This window comes from Cryptomeria japonica, chromosome 7, assembly GCF_030272615.1.
Source record: "Cryptomeria japonica chromosome 7, Sugi_1.0, whole genome shotgun sequence".
NCBI lineage: Eukaryota > Viridiplantae > Streptophyta > Pinopsida > Cupressales > Cupressaceae > Cryptomeria > Cryptomeria japonica.
In genome coordinates, this window is record NC_081411.1 from 659,830,226 (window position 1) to 659,844,781 (window position 14,556).

Sequence of the window (14,556 nt, forward strand, 5' to 3'; positions counted from 1 at the left end):
CAGTGATCCAAAAGGCACTTTGTTAAGACATCATTATAAGAAGGATGAGGCCAACCACGGTGGTGTATAGGTTATAGATTGGTACTCAATGACATGTTAAAGGAAAAGAGGAAGGAGTTGGATAAATGGAGGGAAAAGAGGAAGGAATGGAGGGGAAGTTCTAGGATTGAAGGGAGAAAGGATAAGTAAGGGAGGAGGTGATAGTTCCACTTGGAAGAAAAAAAACATACCAAAGAGATATAATGTAATAATAGATGGTGGTGGGAAGGTTATGCTTTAGTGAGAATATATGTGCTAACCATTCCATTGGAAATGTTTGCAAGTTGAGGCTCCTAAGGTGAGCAATCTGATGATGAAGATAATAGAGTGATGAAGGATTGTAAGATGATGAGAAAATAATATAAAGAGGGATTAGAGAGGGATGGAGTATGAAAAAAAGGTGATTAGAAATAATAGATAGCGAGCTTAAAAAAAAATTGAGGGAGGTCGGAGAGGGTTTTTTTATGGGGTGATGAGATAGATGGAAGAGAGTATGAAAAAGGGGTGATTAGAAATAATAGATAACAAGCTTAAAAAATAATTTAAAGGAGGGAGTAGAGGATCTTTTAATGGGGTGATGAGATAGATGGAAGAACAATGAACAAGATGAATGAAATGATACATATTCATAAACAAAATTTGTTGCCTACTATACTACTATACATGATATCTGTTTGTGAAAGTGTACTTGCCCATAGTGCCACCGGAAGTGTTTTTTACCGTTGAATGAATTTAATTTATTTTTTAAAAATATATTATTTGGATCATTGCATATCATTGCTTGAGATGCACAATGTTCATGGGTTCGTCTAGCTAACGACCTTTCAGAATGGACATCCTATATGGGTTCAAATGTCTTCATATATTGATGGGTATCATTCTCCTTTACAAGGATCCTGCTGTTAATGAGAGCGCAATTGGATACCATCATGAACTCTTGACATTTTGATTGGTCGTGTATGAGTTGAGATGCCTAAGCGAGGTACCACCATATACCTTATGGTAGAGTATGCCTGAGTCAAATTTTGGCATATATAAATATTCATCTCATTTATTGTTTTATGGAGACAATAATCATGATCCTGTGTTTCCTGTTCCTAATCTCTTACCTTCAGTCATCACTCAAAATTAAAATGCTACATTAACTTTTATTCCCTTGTTCCTTCCAGCTTTAAGCTATGAGCAGAATTGCTTCTTGACCTATTTTTTCTTCATCCATGGAGTCAGACTTAAACATGTCAAATAGTTCTAAGATTTAAGGAAATCCAAGTCATATATAAACCTTTAAACATAATATATTGTTTACATTTGCCAACTACGTAAGGCAAATCTCCATTCAGAAAACACTGAAACAAACTATAAAAAAATAAGACTAACAGGCAGGAAATACATTTACGGAATTATTTTCATTACTTCAGAAAACCCTTGTCTTGCAGTGATGAAACCGAATCTATAATGATCTGCTCCATTGGCGCAAACTCGACCCCAAGATCAATCAACTTCTTGGGTGCATTCTTCACACGTACCAACCCTGGCTGAGTTACATTTGTGAACCTGCAATCAGAGCATTTAGCATAAAAAGCTGTGTGATTGGAACTGAAGACCTACAATTGAATATTTTTACCAAATTCTCTTTACATCCAACACCCAAGGATAATAAAAATCAGACTCAATACATATTATTTTTCATAATCCTTTCAGCTCTTCATAAAGGGCTTTCGTTAAGTCATTTTACAGCACTTTCCGAGTACAGAGTATATATATAGTGATGAATTATAAGTTATATGTGATTTCAAAATGGGAAAACAGGGATTCTGAGAAAGTCCAGAATTATATATATATATATAAGTCATCTGATTTCAATGTTAAAAACAGGATAATTGATCTGATTTCAATGTAAAAAACGGGGATTTTGAGAAAGTCCAGTGTCTTAAACAATGAGAAGATAAGCATTAAGCACTTAAGAAGAACACCGACTAAACCATACGACATAAATCAGACGTCAGACCCTTGAACAATCAGAAAGACGCATTAAACACTAAGAGGCAATTACGAAGAACACCGACTAAGCTACATGACAGACCCTTGAAAAATCAGGAATCAGGAAGATAAACATTAAACACGTGAAATAAGGATTAAACACAACAAGACAACAAAAGACAATTATGAGGAAAACCAACTAAACCATTAAACTGAAGCACAAGAAGACAATTAAGACGAAACCACTAAACCATTAAACTAACTCTTACAAACTAAGAGCCAGTCAATTCAGGGTGGTTTGTCATCAAATGGATTGATGGAGAATAAAAAATATGGCGATATGCCACATTTTGTGTGGCCATCTAATGGATTGCCGGAGAATAAAAAATATGAAGATATGCCACATTTCAAGCAAAACATCATGACCTTCTCGCAGAAAAAACTTGATACTTTATAATCATAAATAAAGAAGATCACTACAAGAGAAACACATCACTGATTCTCTTTCCTTTTTCCTTATGTTTTAAAATGCTTTTTGAATGAGAATAATCAATTTCTTTTCGTTTAATTTTTATATTGATAACGCCCACAAATGACCAGGAAATTAAAGGAGACCGATGAAGATAACTGTGTACCCGTGACGTACAAGTTGCTCAAACATTAGCTGACAACAATGCACCAGATGTTTACATGGAGACGCATAAACAACCAACCGTTGACATCACACCAGTTGTTACTGTAACATACCAACTGTCAATAGAGGCCTAGTCCCCAAGTGAACAATTAGTATATTGATCAAAAACATACCATTGGGATGTTTATATACCATAGCCTGTTACTGTCAAAAGGTGTTCTACACAAACCAAAAAAAAAAAAAAAAATACTGAAAAATAACTCTGTGACCTGTAACAGAAGAGTTATCTAACACACAGAAGAGTTATCTAACACACTAGCTGACAACAATGCACTAGAAGTTTACATAGAAACACATAAACAACCTGTGTAGAACAGTTAAACAATTTGTTTACATGGAAACACATAAACAACAGATATGCTAAGTACTTCACTCTGTTTTCAGAGAGAAATCTCTTCACTGTCAATAAAAGCCTGGTCTCAAGTAAACAATTGGTACATTGACCACAACACAACCTGTAATTGTCAAAAGAGGTTCTACCCAACCCTGTTCAGATCACATAAACACAACCTCTTCACTGTCAATAAAAGCCTAGTCTCAAGTAAACAATTTGTACATTGACCACAACACGACCTGTAATTGTCAAAAGTGGTTCTACCCAACCCTGTTCAGATCCAATAAACACAGCCTGTAATTGTCAAAAGGGGCTCTACCCAACCCTGTTCAGATTATATAAAGTGTTTATATCACACAAAATATGGTGATTGTTTTTAGGTTGTTGATAAAAGATCAGAAAGTTTGATGTTTGATGTTATAGAAAGATGAAAAAAAAGAGAGTAATGTTTGTATCACACAAAATATGGTGTTCGTTATTAAGTTGATGAACGAGAAAGTTTGATATTATACTGATTTATTAAGTTGTTGATGAACGAGAAAGTTTGATATTATACTGATATTTCACAAGGTGGTGAAAAAAACCAGAGTTTTCTTTGAAGAAAATAGTAACCATGCAAGTATAAACAAGCCTTAAAATTGTGTGGAGATCAGGCTAAAAGCTCTACTTGATTGAGAATCTGATGAGAAATTGAAGTCATGGAAGATGTCACATGGCAAGAAAATTCAAATGACAGCTAAACGAAATGACAGGCATCAAAGTGTAGATAATGGAAAACTTTTCATCAATTGATGATTTTAGAAATTTTCTTTCTAGTATTTTTTTAAGCATAAACTAATGATCAAATCTAGTGAGCTGAAATGAAGGGATTTACTTGGGCACATTATATTCTGGATATAGTTTCGCTGTCAACTCTGCAAAGTCGCTCCAATGTGTTATAGATTCAACACACAAGTGCCGCCCTGATGCAGAGGGTGTTTCATATAGTAGTACTTGGGCTTTTGCAATGTCCCTTACATCAACACAACCCATATAAAAATTACGATACTCCTCTGTGTTACCTGTAACATAAGGATGGAACAAAACTAGTTAAAGTTACCATAAAAACAAGTGCCTTATGAAAGATAAGAGTCCAACCATCAACTAAAACACTGAAGAAATTTTTAAAGTAAACTATATATACTGCGTTTCACTTTAGAATCTATATCTTAAGCATCTTATGCAACGTAAAAGTGCAAACATCAATTATATATTTAAGTAAGTTAAATAGAATATAGGTATAACTCCCCTCTAACACAGTAATCAAGTAATGGAAGCTGCAAATCTTTCGAGTCTATCATTTGGTCTCTTATTCAGTATATTAGCCTGGAAATCATTGTTTTAGATGCTAAAGCCTCCATCGTACGATTCTAACACTGTTCAGCATATTAGCCTGGAAATCATTGTTTTAGATGCTAAAGCCTCCACATGTATCAAGTAAACGTTTACAATGTACCTTGATCTGTGAAGTTTGATTTTCTCAACTTCTCTCTAGCTAATGGCACAAAATTGAAAAATTCCAAATGAACAAGTGGCAGAATGGTACTTTCAGTTTGCACCCTTAATCATAATAAAATAGCAAGTTAAGAGCATATGCAAGATTGAATAAAGCCGGTTAAAATTACCTAGACCAATTTGGTCCTAGGGTCCTAGGAGGCAACAATCCTAAATGTATGGAGGCTTGGCAAAAAGGCAAGAATCCACTAAATGATTAGGCTGAATTAGAAACCTAAATTCATGAAGGCTTGGCAAAAAGGCAAGAATCCACCTGAGGAGTAGACTAAATTAGATGCACTGAGCAGAAGAATACATGACACATTTCTGGGAGGATTGAGCTGGGAGACTGGATGAGTAATAGCTGAATGCAGTCTGCAAACACCACTGACATTTCTGTAGTATTTGGCCCAGTAGTTCTTTATAACAGATAAACCAAAGAAAAAGCTAAAATAAAAAGCTTGTTTTCACTGTAGAGACATTTTGCTTTTCATCTGTGTACCAAGGTTATCCTTCTTCATTGAATGTTTGAGCCAAAGAATAAAAAGCTTGTTTTCACTGTAGAGACATTTTGCTTTTCATCTGTGTACCAAGGTTATCCTTCTTCATTGACTGTTTGAGCCAAAGAGCAAACCGCATTGGGATTTATGTCCATATATAAATTCAAGACATTTGAAACTACTTATGAAATAATGCCCAATATAATTTCACATATAAAGAGTGGGAGCTAGTATTTATTGGAAATATCCATCCATATTTTTATTATTAGTTTTAAAAGGTGTCTCGACTCTCAACCCATCATTATAGGGTGGTAAAACGAATCTTAAAGCATACTGAGCAGTATGGAAAAGCCTTCAAAAGAAGGTGACAAAAGTGGTCCAAGAAAAACAAAAAAGTTACAAAATTTAGACGCTAAGTGGCATTATTATGAAAGTGGCCCCCAAAAAACAAAAAAGTTCAGTCTGAAAATTGTCAACCAACGAACGGACGGCGGTTGCAGGTTCAGCAGGCGCAGGTTAAGTGGCCCATAAAACAAAATAAGTTTACAGTTTGAAAAGTGTAAACTAAGATTGCAATAAACAACAGAAAGTGACACTTATAGTGGCCCCAAAAAAAGTTCACAACAAAAAAGTTCAGGTTTGAGAAGAGGCCAAAACAAATTTGAAACGCTAAGATTGCAATAAACAACAGGAAGTGAAAGTGGCCCAAAAGCAAGTTCACTGTCTGAGAAGTATCAGAACGACAAACAACAAAAAAGTTCAGAGTCTGAAAAGTGTCAAAGCAACAAACAACAAAAAAGTTCAGTCTGAAAAGAGTACCAAAACAAATTTAAAACGCTAAGATTGCAATAAACAACAGGAAGTGACACTATTATAAAAGTGACCCAAAAGCAAGTTCACAGTCTAAAAAGTATTGGACCAAATTTAAGATACCAAGACTGCAACGAACAACAGAAATAAATCCCTTGAAACTTCTTCCTGATTCCCCCGGTTTGGTATTTTGGGGAGAACTCACAAGTAAGTTCACAGTCTAAAAAGTATTGGACCAAATTTAAGATACAAAATACAAAGCAGCGAAGAATATGCACATACCATTGACTAGGCGGACGATCATGGCCAAGCTGGCATTGAAATCAGGAGGGAGAATGGGACCCAAAGCAGTCCCTGGGTTGATGGCAACTACATCCAACCCTTTCTCTTTGCTAAATTCCCAAGCTACCTTTTCAGCCAGTGTTTTTGCTACAGGATACCAAATCTGTTTCATGCATCCATCATCCATCACAAACTGGGTAATGGCAGAAGAAACGGTATTGTTAAAAAACGAAGGTAGTTAAACGGAAGGGACCCCATTTTGTTTGCAGTAGTCTATATCAGTCCAGGATGTCTCGTCCAAGGGGGTGTCAGCAGGCCACTTTGGGTTGGGAACGAAAGCAGATACAGAGGAGGTCAGCACCAGCCGCTTTACTTTAGCTTTGTGGGCTGCTTCCAGTACGTTCAGGGTACCTTTGATCCCAGGGTCCATCAGTTGCTTCTGCATACATCATAAAAGAAATACAATAGTAAACATACTGGTAACTTGCTAAATCTTACAATTAAGGATCTAATCTTTGAAGACGGAGAAAATTTTCAAGTAATGCAGTAGTATCTGCAGCATGACCCCACTGTGTTAAAGTATGAGATCTTAAAAGAAATGGGAAATTTTTCTAGTAATGCAGAAGTATCTGCAGCACGACCCAACTGTGTTAATGTATACTACTGCAGCTCTAGTATTCTGCATGACCCAAGTCAGTTAGTCCATGCGATCTTTAAAGAAGTTGAATTTTTTTCAGTAAGCTCTTGCATTCTGCATGATCTAACTAAGTTAATTCATGGGATCTCAAAAGAACTTGAAATATTTTCAGTAATGCAGTAGCATCTGCGGCTCTAGCAATCTGCATGACCCAACAATGTCAATTCATGGGATCTTAAAAGAACTAGACAAAGTTTCAGTAAAAAACCAGTAATATCTGCTGCTCTAGCATTCTGCATGACCCAACTCCGTTAATTAATGAGTATTTAAAAGAACTGGAAAATATTTCAGTAATGCAGTGGTATGTGCAGCTCTAGCATTCTGCTTGACCTGATTCTTTAAAGTCAGAGATTCTTAAAAGAACTGGAAAAAAATTTAACTAAAAAGCTCCAGCATTCTACATTGCTTGACTTAATTCTGTTAATTCATGGATTCTTAAAAGAACTGGAAAAAAGTTTCAGTAAAAAGCTCTAGCATTCTACATGACCCAACTCTGTTAATTCATGTGATCTCAAAATAACTGGAAAATTTTCAGTAAAAAGCAGTAGTATCTGCAGCTCTAGCATCCTGCAAGAACCAACTCTATAAATTCATGGGATTTTCAAAGAACTAGAAAAACTCAGTCATGTGATCTTAAAATAACTAGAAATTTTTTCTGTAAAAAGCAGTAGTATCTGCAGCTCTAGCTTTCTGCAAGAGCCAACTCTGTTAATTCATGGGATTTTAGAAAAACTGGAAAAACTCAGTAATGTAGTAGTATCTGCAGCTCTAGTATTCTGCATGATCTAATTGGGAAAAAACTCAGTAAAAAGCAGTAGTATCTGCCAGCTCTGGTAATTCATGGGATTTTAGAAGAACTTGAAAAACTCAGTAATGCGGTAGAGTTCTGCATGACCCAACTCTGTTAATTCATGGGATCTTAAAAGAACTGCAAAAAAATCACTAATGCAGAGTAGTATCTGCAGGCTGCAGCTCTAGCATTCTGTACGGCCCAACACTGTTAATTCATAGAATTAATATCAGTCCTCGTTCCCTTCCCCAGAAAAAATCTCAGAGATGGAGGTGAAGCCACATCACTAACCCACGAAAAATAAAAATATAATTTAAATATTAAAAAAATTGTCCACAAAATTTTTCCATAATAGACTATAGGAGAAAAGATTACAATACACTGTACCCACGAAAAAAATAAAACATAATTTAAATACTAAATATATATTGTCGACAAATGTTTTCCATCATAAAGAATTGTAAAAAAGATTACAATTCACTGTTATTTCGTACCTTTACAGTAGTTATTATTATTCATTTCCTTATTTAACCAAGGATTAATTATTAAAAAACGATACAAATCCATTTTAACAATAAAGTCTCTATCGAATCAAGCCAGTACGAAAATAGACAGTTGAATCCCGACAAACCTGCTGATAATTAAAAAACTGATCTTAAAAATCAGTCTAAACATGGACAATTAAACTAACCGATTGTACTCAACGATCAGTACAACTTACAAACAAGATGATAACTAAAAAACTTACAACTTACAAACAAGATGATAACTAAAAAACTGATCTTAAAAATCAGGCTACATATAGACAATTAAACTAACTAATCGTACTCAAACGATTAGAACAACTTACTTTTGGATCCTGCACGGCCTCAATAGTATTGGGCATTGCCAGATGAAAAACACCAGCGCAGTCATTAATGGCCGCTTCAATTGATTGATAATCCATCAAATCCATCTGAAACAATATCAACCTTTCTTTCGCCCCTTCCATTGCCTCCAAATGTTGAGTTTCCTTCCAATTTTCTACAACCAAAAAGTAAAAATTTTCACAAAAAACGTAAACTCAAAAATCAATGAAATGCCATCAAACACAAAGTTAAATTTTTTAACAAACAATCATAATTGTCTTCTCTTTGGAAGGAAATTTTTTTTTACAATTTTTTTTTAACAATTTTTGATAGATTATAGAGTTTGTTCCTAAACTTTGAAAGAAAAATTTATACAAATTTACTGTTAATAGATTTTTATAATTCTTGATAGAAATGTTGGAAGAAAAAACTTGCACAAATTTACTCTAGAAAAAACTTGCAACAATTTACATAGAGTAGAGTTCGATCCGAAAGAAAAAAATTATACAAAGTTTTTAAAAAATTACACAGTTCTCTGTTTTATTTCTGATAATAGATTTTTACAATTCCTGATAGAAATGTTGGAAGAAAAAACTTAACAAATTTACATAGAGTAGAGTTGGAAAGAACACAAATTTAAACAGTTCTCTGTTTTATTTCTGATAATAGATTTTTACAATTCTTGATAGAAATGTTGGAAGAAAAAATTACACAAATTTAGATAGATTAGATTTTGATCCTAAAGAAAAAACTTATACAAATTTACACAATTCTCTGTTTTATTTCTGATAATATATTTTTACAATTCTTTATAGAAATGTTGGAAGAAAAAATTACACAAATTTAGATAGTTTAAATTTTGATCCGAAAGAAAATTTTTATACAGATTTACACAATTCTCTGTTTTATTTCTGATAATAGATTTTTACAATATTAGACAGAAATGTTGGAAGAAAAAATTTACACAAATTTACATAGAGTAGAGTTATGATCTTAAAGTGTAAAAATTTACACAATTTACATAGAGCAGAGTTTGATGTGAAAGAAAAAATTTATACAAAAATTTATTAAAATTTATACAATTCTCTGACAATAGATCAGAGATTTATTAAAATTTACACCACAATTCTCTAGAACAAAAAGAGCGATCCAAAACATTAAAAAGGATTTAAGAAAAAATAAATCATAACTCAAATTCAATGAAATGCCATTAAACAAAAAACACCAGAGCTCAAGAATTAAAATGGTCACCAAGGTTCTAAACCGTGCCATGGACAGTATAACCACGCTCTAAGAGCAAACGAACGACCCATGAGCCAATGAAGCCACTGGCGCCTGTAACACACACAGTTTCTGTCAACCCCATTTTAGCGATGAAATTATCCTCGCCCAACCGGCTACTTAAATACTTAGTTCATCATCCTTGGAACCTGACTACGGTTAGACCTTTAACCGCAGTGGGATTAAAAAAGCGTGTGGACGGTGGCCTGTGGAAAATACGCCAAGCTGTTAGACACTCGTACGAGCTTCAGTTTAAGATACTCCGCATCGTCACATATGTTACCATCAATAAACTGTTTCTAAAGGTCATAGAGTGAACAGCTGTCGGTTGAATCATTTTCGGGTCTTTTTCGGAAGTCTTATCTGAGGACACGTGGATTTCAGTAGGAGGAGCTTGAAAAGGCTAACGCACTTTGATGGGTGATAGGTACGTAGAGCAGCAGTAAATCACAGGCTCAAATTTTTTTTCATTCTACAGTAGGTTTTGTTTTTTCAGCCTTATATTTTTTTGAGAAGTGACAGTTGACATTTGATTTTTCGTTTTTTCTGCAGACATTCAGTATGTCATCGAATAGACAAGTGCCACGTGATGGAAGCATTTGTCTTCTTTCTAGCTTTGTAAGTGTTTGTTTTAGAGTACATGAGTTATTATCGGCTAATTTAAAAATAGTGTCTAATAATTTGATTGGAATGGACTATTATAAGTGATATTGGTTAGAAGGTTTAATAATTTCAGTGTATTATTAGTTGTTAAAGCTAATTTCAGTGTATCATTAGTTGTTATAGTTAAAATTAGGAAGTGAGGTTTTGGGTATGCAAGGAGTGAATGGTTATTAGAATATGTGTTCTTCTTCTATCATTGATGGTCGTATATTTCTTCATTGTTTCCTCCACGGAACAATTTGGCATTCTTCCCAAATTTCTTACCCGTAAGAAATAATTATAAATTTTAGAGCAATATTAAACTTGGGCTTTGCCTTCCCAAGGACTCATTCAAATGTCCCAAAGCAATAATGTAGTAAGATTTAAAAGAAAGATTTAAAATTTGTTTTGAGTTATATATTTAAATTATTATTATTTTTTAATATTTAAATTGTATATTATATTTCAATTTATTATTATATTGTTTATTATAATTAAATTTACTATTATATATTACAATTTATTTAATATGTGACATATTTCTTGTTTTTTATTTGTTCAAATATAGATAATATTGAATATATAGTAGATTATATATTTAATAATTAGTTATATTTTATAATATAAATTTATTTTTAAAATGATATTATAATTTTTTTTTTCAAGTATATTTTGAATTCAATAATATATTTATTTTATATATGATTAATATTATACTTTATTATTCTATATTCTAATGTTTAATCTAATATATATTAAATTATGATATTATTAATGTTATATTGTTGCATAAATATGAATTTTAATATTAATATTTTTTAACTTTAAATTATAGATAGGTAAACAGTAATAAATTTTTGATTAATGTTAATATTATTTAACTTTTTATTATAAATAGGTAAATAGTAATAAATTTTTTACTTAATAGAATTGTTTTTATAATAAGGAATTAAATAAATTATGGGTTGTTTTTTTAATCTTATTTTGTTTTTAATTTTTAAAATTTAGTTGTATTTATAATTTTTGATATGGAAGTAACAATTTTAGATTTACTCATTTGCATATAATTTATTTTTGTTTTAAATATTTTATTATAATTATGATTTTGATTATTTAAAATTGATTTATTTAAGAATTTTTTTATATATCTTCTTCAATCTATAATAATTTTTTATTTGTTAATATTGAGTTTATTTTTTGATTAATGTCAACATTGTGTGTATTATATTAATTATAATTTTAGATATAATTCATTAATATTTGAATTCTAATAAATTAAAAACTAGTTTTACTTTTTTATTTAATTATTTATTATCTTAAAATTTTTATTATTCATTGTTACTTTTTAAAAATTATTATTTTTATTAATATTTAGATTTTGATATTCACCATAAATGCATAAATATGTCATCTTGTACTATTATTCTTGATGAATTCCTTCCCACTATCACACAATAATAAAAATACAAGTGACTTGATAGATAGACAATATGACAATAAATAATAAATATAATGTATAATTAGATAATTATATAATTAAGAAATAATTGGTTTTAATAATATTATTATTTAACTTATATATGTCCCCCTCTATCTTTCCTATCTATCTCTTTGCCTCTCCTTTATATCCCTATCTCTCTCTCTCTTTCTATCTCAAGCTTACCTCTCTCTCTCTCTCTCTCTCTCTCTCTCTCTCTCTCTATATATATATATATATATATATATATATATATATATATATATCTCCAAATTTCTTCTTCCATTTTTCCCTCTATCTTTCTCTAATTATCTCTGCATCTCTCTCTACTCCTATATCTCTTTCTTTCTCTAACTCTATCTAGATATAATTTCCTACCTATATTTTTATCTTTCTATATGTCCTTCCCTCTCCCTCTTAATTTGATTTATCTCTTATATCTCTATCCACCTACCCCTACTATATCTCCCTCTTTATATCCCTATATCTTTCTCTCTATCTCACCATTTCAAACATAACATGATCCTATTGGTTATGGAGCCTATTTATCTTCCTAATTTAGAGGTTTTGTTTCATTTGTGTTTAGATCCCTACAAGTGGATGCATAGTTGATTGAATCAATCTCTCTTCATATCTCCTCCATGATTCAAGGTTCTATTTTAGTCATGTTTAGATCTATGTTTGTGAATGCAAAGTTAATTTGAAGCTATCACTTCTCCATTGAGATATTTGTTGCACAAACAACATTATTTGCTAAATGACTTATTGATTGACATTATGTAGTACACAACTGTATACAAAAAATATACCAAATTTTCCCTAATTAAACTTCCACATCTATTCAACGTACCCATTGCACACCAAGGTTCAATTGCTAGTTTTATATTATTTTGGTTACATGTCAATCTTGTTTTCCAAGTGCATAGTGATAGTGGTGGCGAATTAACTAAAACTAAGTATATGCCCTTCTAAACCTATTGGCTCACCGTTGCACACCGAAATCATGCAACAACTAGTTTAAATTAAGTTTTCATAAATATGACAAGGGAGCAATCAAGAGAAAAGAGGGGCCGATGTATTTGTCGATCAATTATGGGGCATGTGCACAAAGATGGTGGTAAAAAAAGTGGACACCACCCAAAAAAAACTTGGAAAAACAGGCAGTGCGTACGCGGTTTTAAAATTTCAAATTCCCACATACGCGCTTAGGTTTGTTCTTCCCGAGCCTAGAAAAGGTAGCGCGTACGTGTTGTGTTTAGGAAACTGAGTGCGTACGCGCTATGCCTAGGAAAATTAGTGCGTACGCGTTGCTTATAGGAAAATGAGCGCGTACGCACTAATAATCCTAGTAAAACCACATATGCGGTACCTGATAAAAAAAGTTTTAAAAAAAAACTAGGTCCTCATTTACCCGAAAAGCGCATTTTTTACTTTGTTTTTTTCCCATTTTCTAACCTAAACCGCGAGCGGGGTGCTAAATTTGTCCTCCAAGATATGGATCAAGGTTAGTTTTTGTTTATTTTTGTCTTTCTTTCTGGTTTATGCAATTTGTTTTACATTTTGAATTTAATTTCATTAATTTTGATTAGGTTTTTTCATTTTTTGTTTCAAAAACCAGATTCTTCTAATCCAGAACAAGAACAACCAAATGCACCTCCTGAAAACCCACAAGAACAACCAAATGCACCTACTGAAAACACACAAGAACAACCCCCAATTCCTCCTTTTGACCGCACAGCCGAAACACGAGAAGAATTAATTAATCAGTTAGGGCAAAATACATCCAAAATCAATAGATTGATTGTAAAATTGAAAACTTCTGAATTTGACCATCATCAATCCCTTGCCACTAACCTAGAAACATTAGCTAGTGGTGCCATAGCTATTTCCACATAAATTACCAAATGGGGAAGCTTTAGGGATAGGTGTCATCAATTCTATGCCAATGGGCTATCATATGATGGAGTTAAAAACAAAAATATTTCTAAACAACAAATATGTGCCCTTTTTGTTGACCCCAAAACTGGTCAGTCATTACCTCCTAATGCAAAGAGGTTTCCCATACATTGGTGTACCAATGTGCAGATGAAGAATCTTTTTTGGCAGAGGTGGTGGATGGTCTTTGATGATCCACCTTGTAATAATTATGAGGTGCCAATATATTTTTTGAGAAAAATATATTGTGAGTTTGTGATCAATGTGCAGCCAAATTATTTTGACATGAGAGAGTTTCATGGTAGAGGTGGTGGCTCTGCCTAAGATAGACCTAGAGCCCATAGGCGATTAGCCGCGGAGAGTCGCCGCCCCCTAGCACCCAAACCCAAGGTGCATCAGGTTGTCCCATTAGAGCTGAAAGAGTCGATGGAGCTACAGACTCTTCAGGCGGCCATAGCATTGACTGGTGCCATCATCCAGCATGGGACATCATTAGCACACCCTATTGTATTGGATGATGAGCCGTTAGAGGGCGACAAAGAGCCCATCGAGCATATGTGTCAGTTGCTCGGGGATATGCTCGGGGATAGATGATGCAGCCGGTGCAGATGAATACTCATGTCATCTATGCACGATTTGCGGTTGTAGATGTCAGGCTCACACGGTTAAGGATGTCGCGTTGAAAGATGAGTTGATGGACATGGTGTTTGCCCA

At 33.1% G+C, this 14,556-nt stretch overlaps 1 protein-coding gene across 2 annotated transcripts; it reads right to left on the minus strand.

Annotated features, from left to right (window-relative positions):
* Positions 1-1,337: 1,337 nt before the first annotated feature.
* Positions 1,338-9,893, minus strand: LOC131071198 (cinnamoyl-CoA reductase 1-like). 2 transcript variants are annotated; one of them, XM_058006923.2, is made up of 6 exons: positions 9,777-9,893; positions 8,510-8,682; positions 6,426-6,611; positions 6,173-6,335; positions 3,922-4,108; positions 1,338-1,593 (listed from the first exon to the last, which is right to left on the minus strand). In XM_058006923.2, the coding sequence occupies exons 1-6, from the start codon at positions 9,871-9,873 to the stop codon at positions 1,449-1,451; spliced, it is 951 nt and encodes a 316-aa protein (XP_057862906.1). In that variant the 5' UTR covers positions 9,874-9,893; the 3' UTR covers positions 1,338-1,448. The 2 variants fall into 2 exon arrangements, with proteins under 2 accessions (XP_057862906.1, XP_057862907.1); XM_058006924.2 differs by having other exon boundaries at positions 9,759-9,889.
* Positions 9,894-14,556: the final 4,663 nt, after the last annotated feature.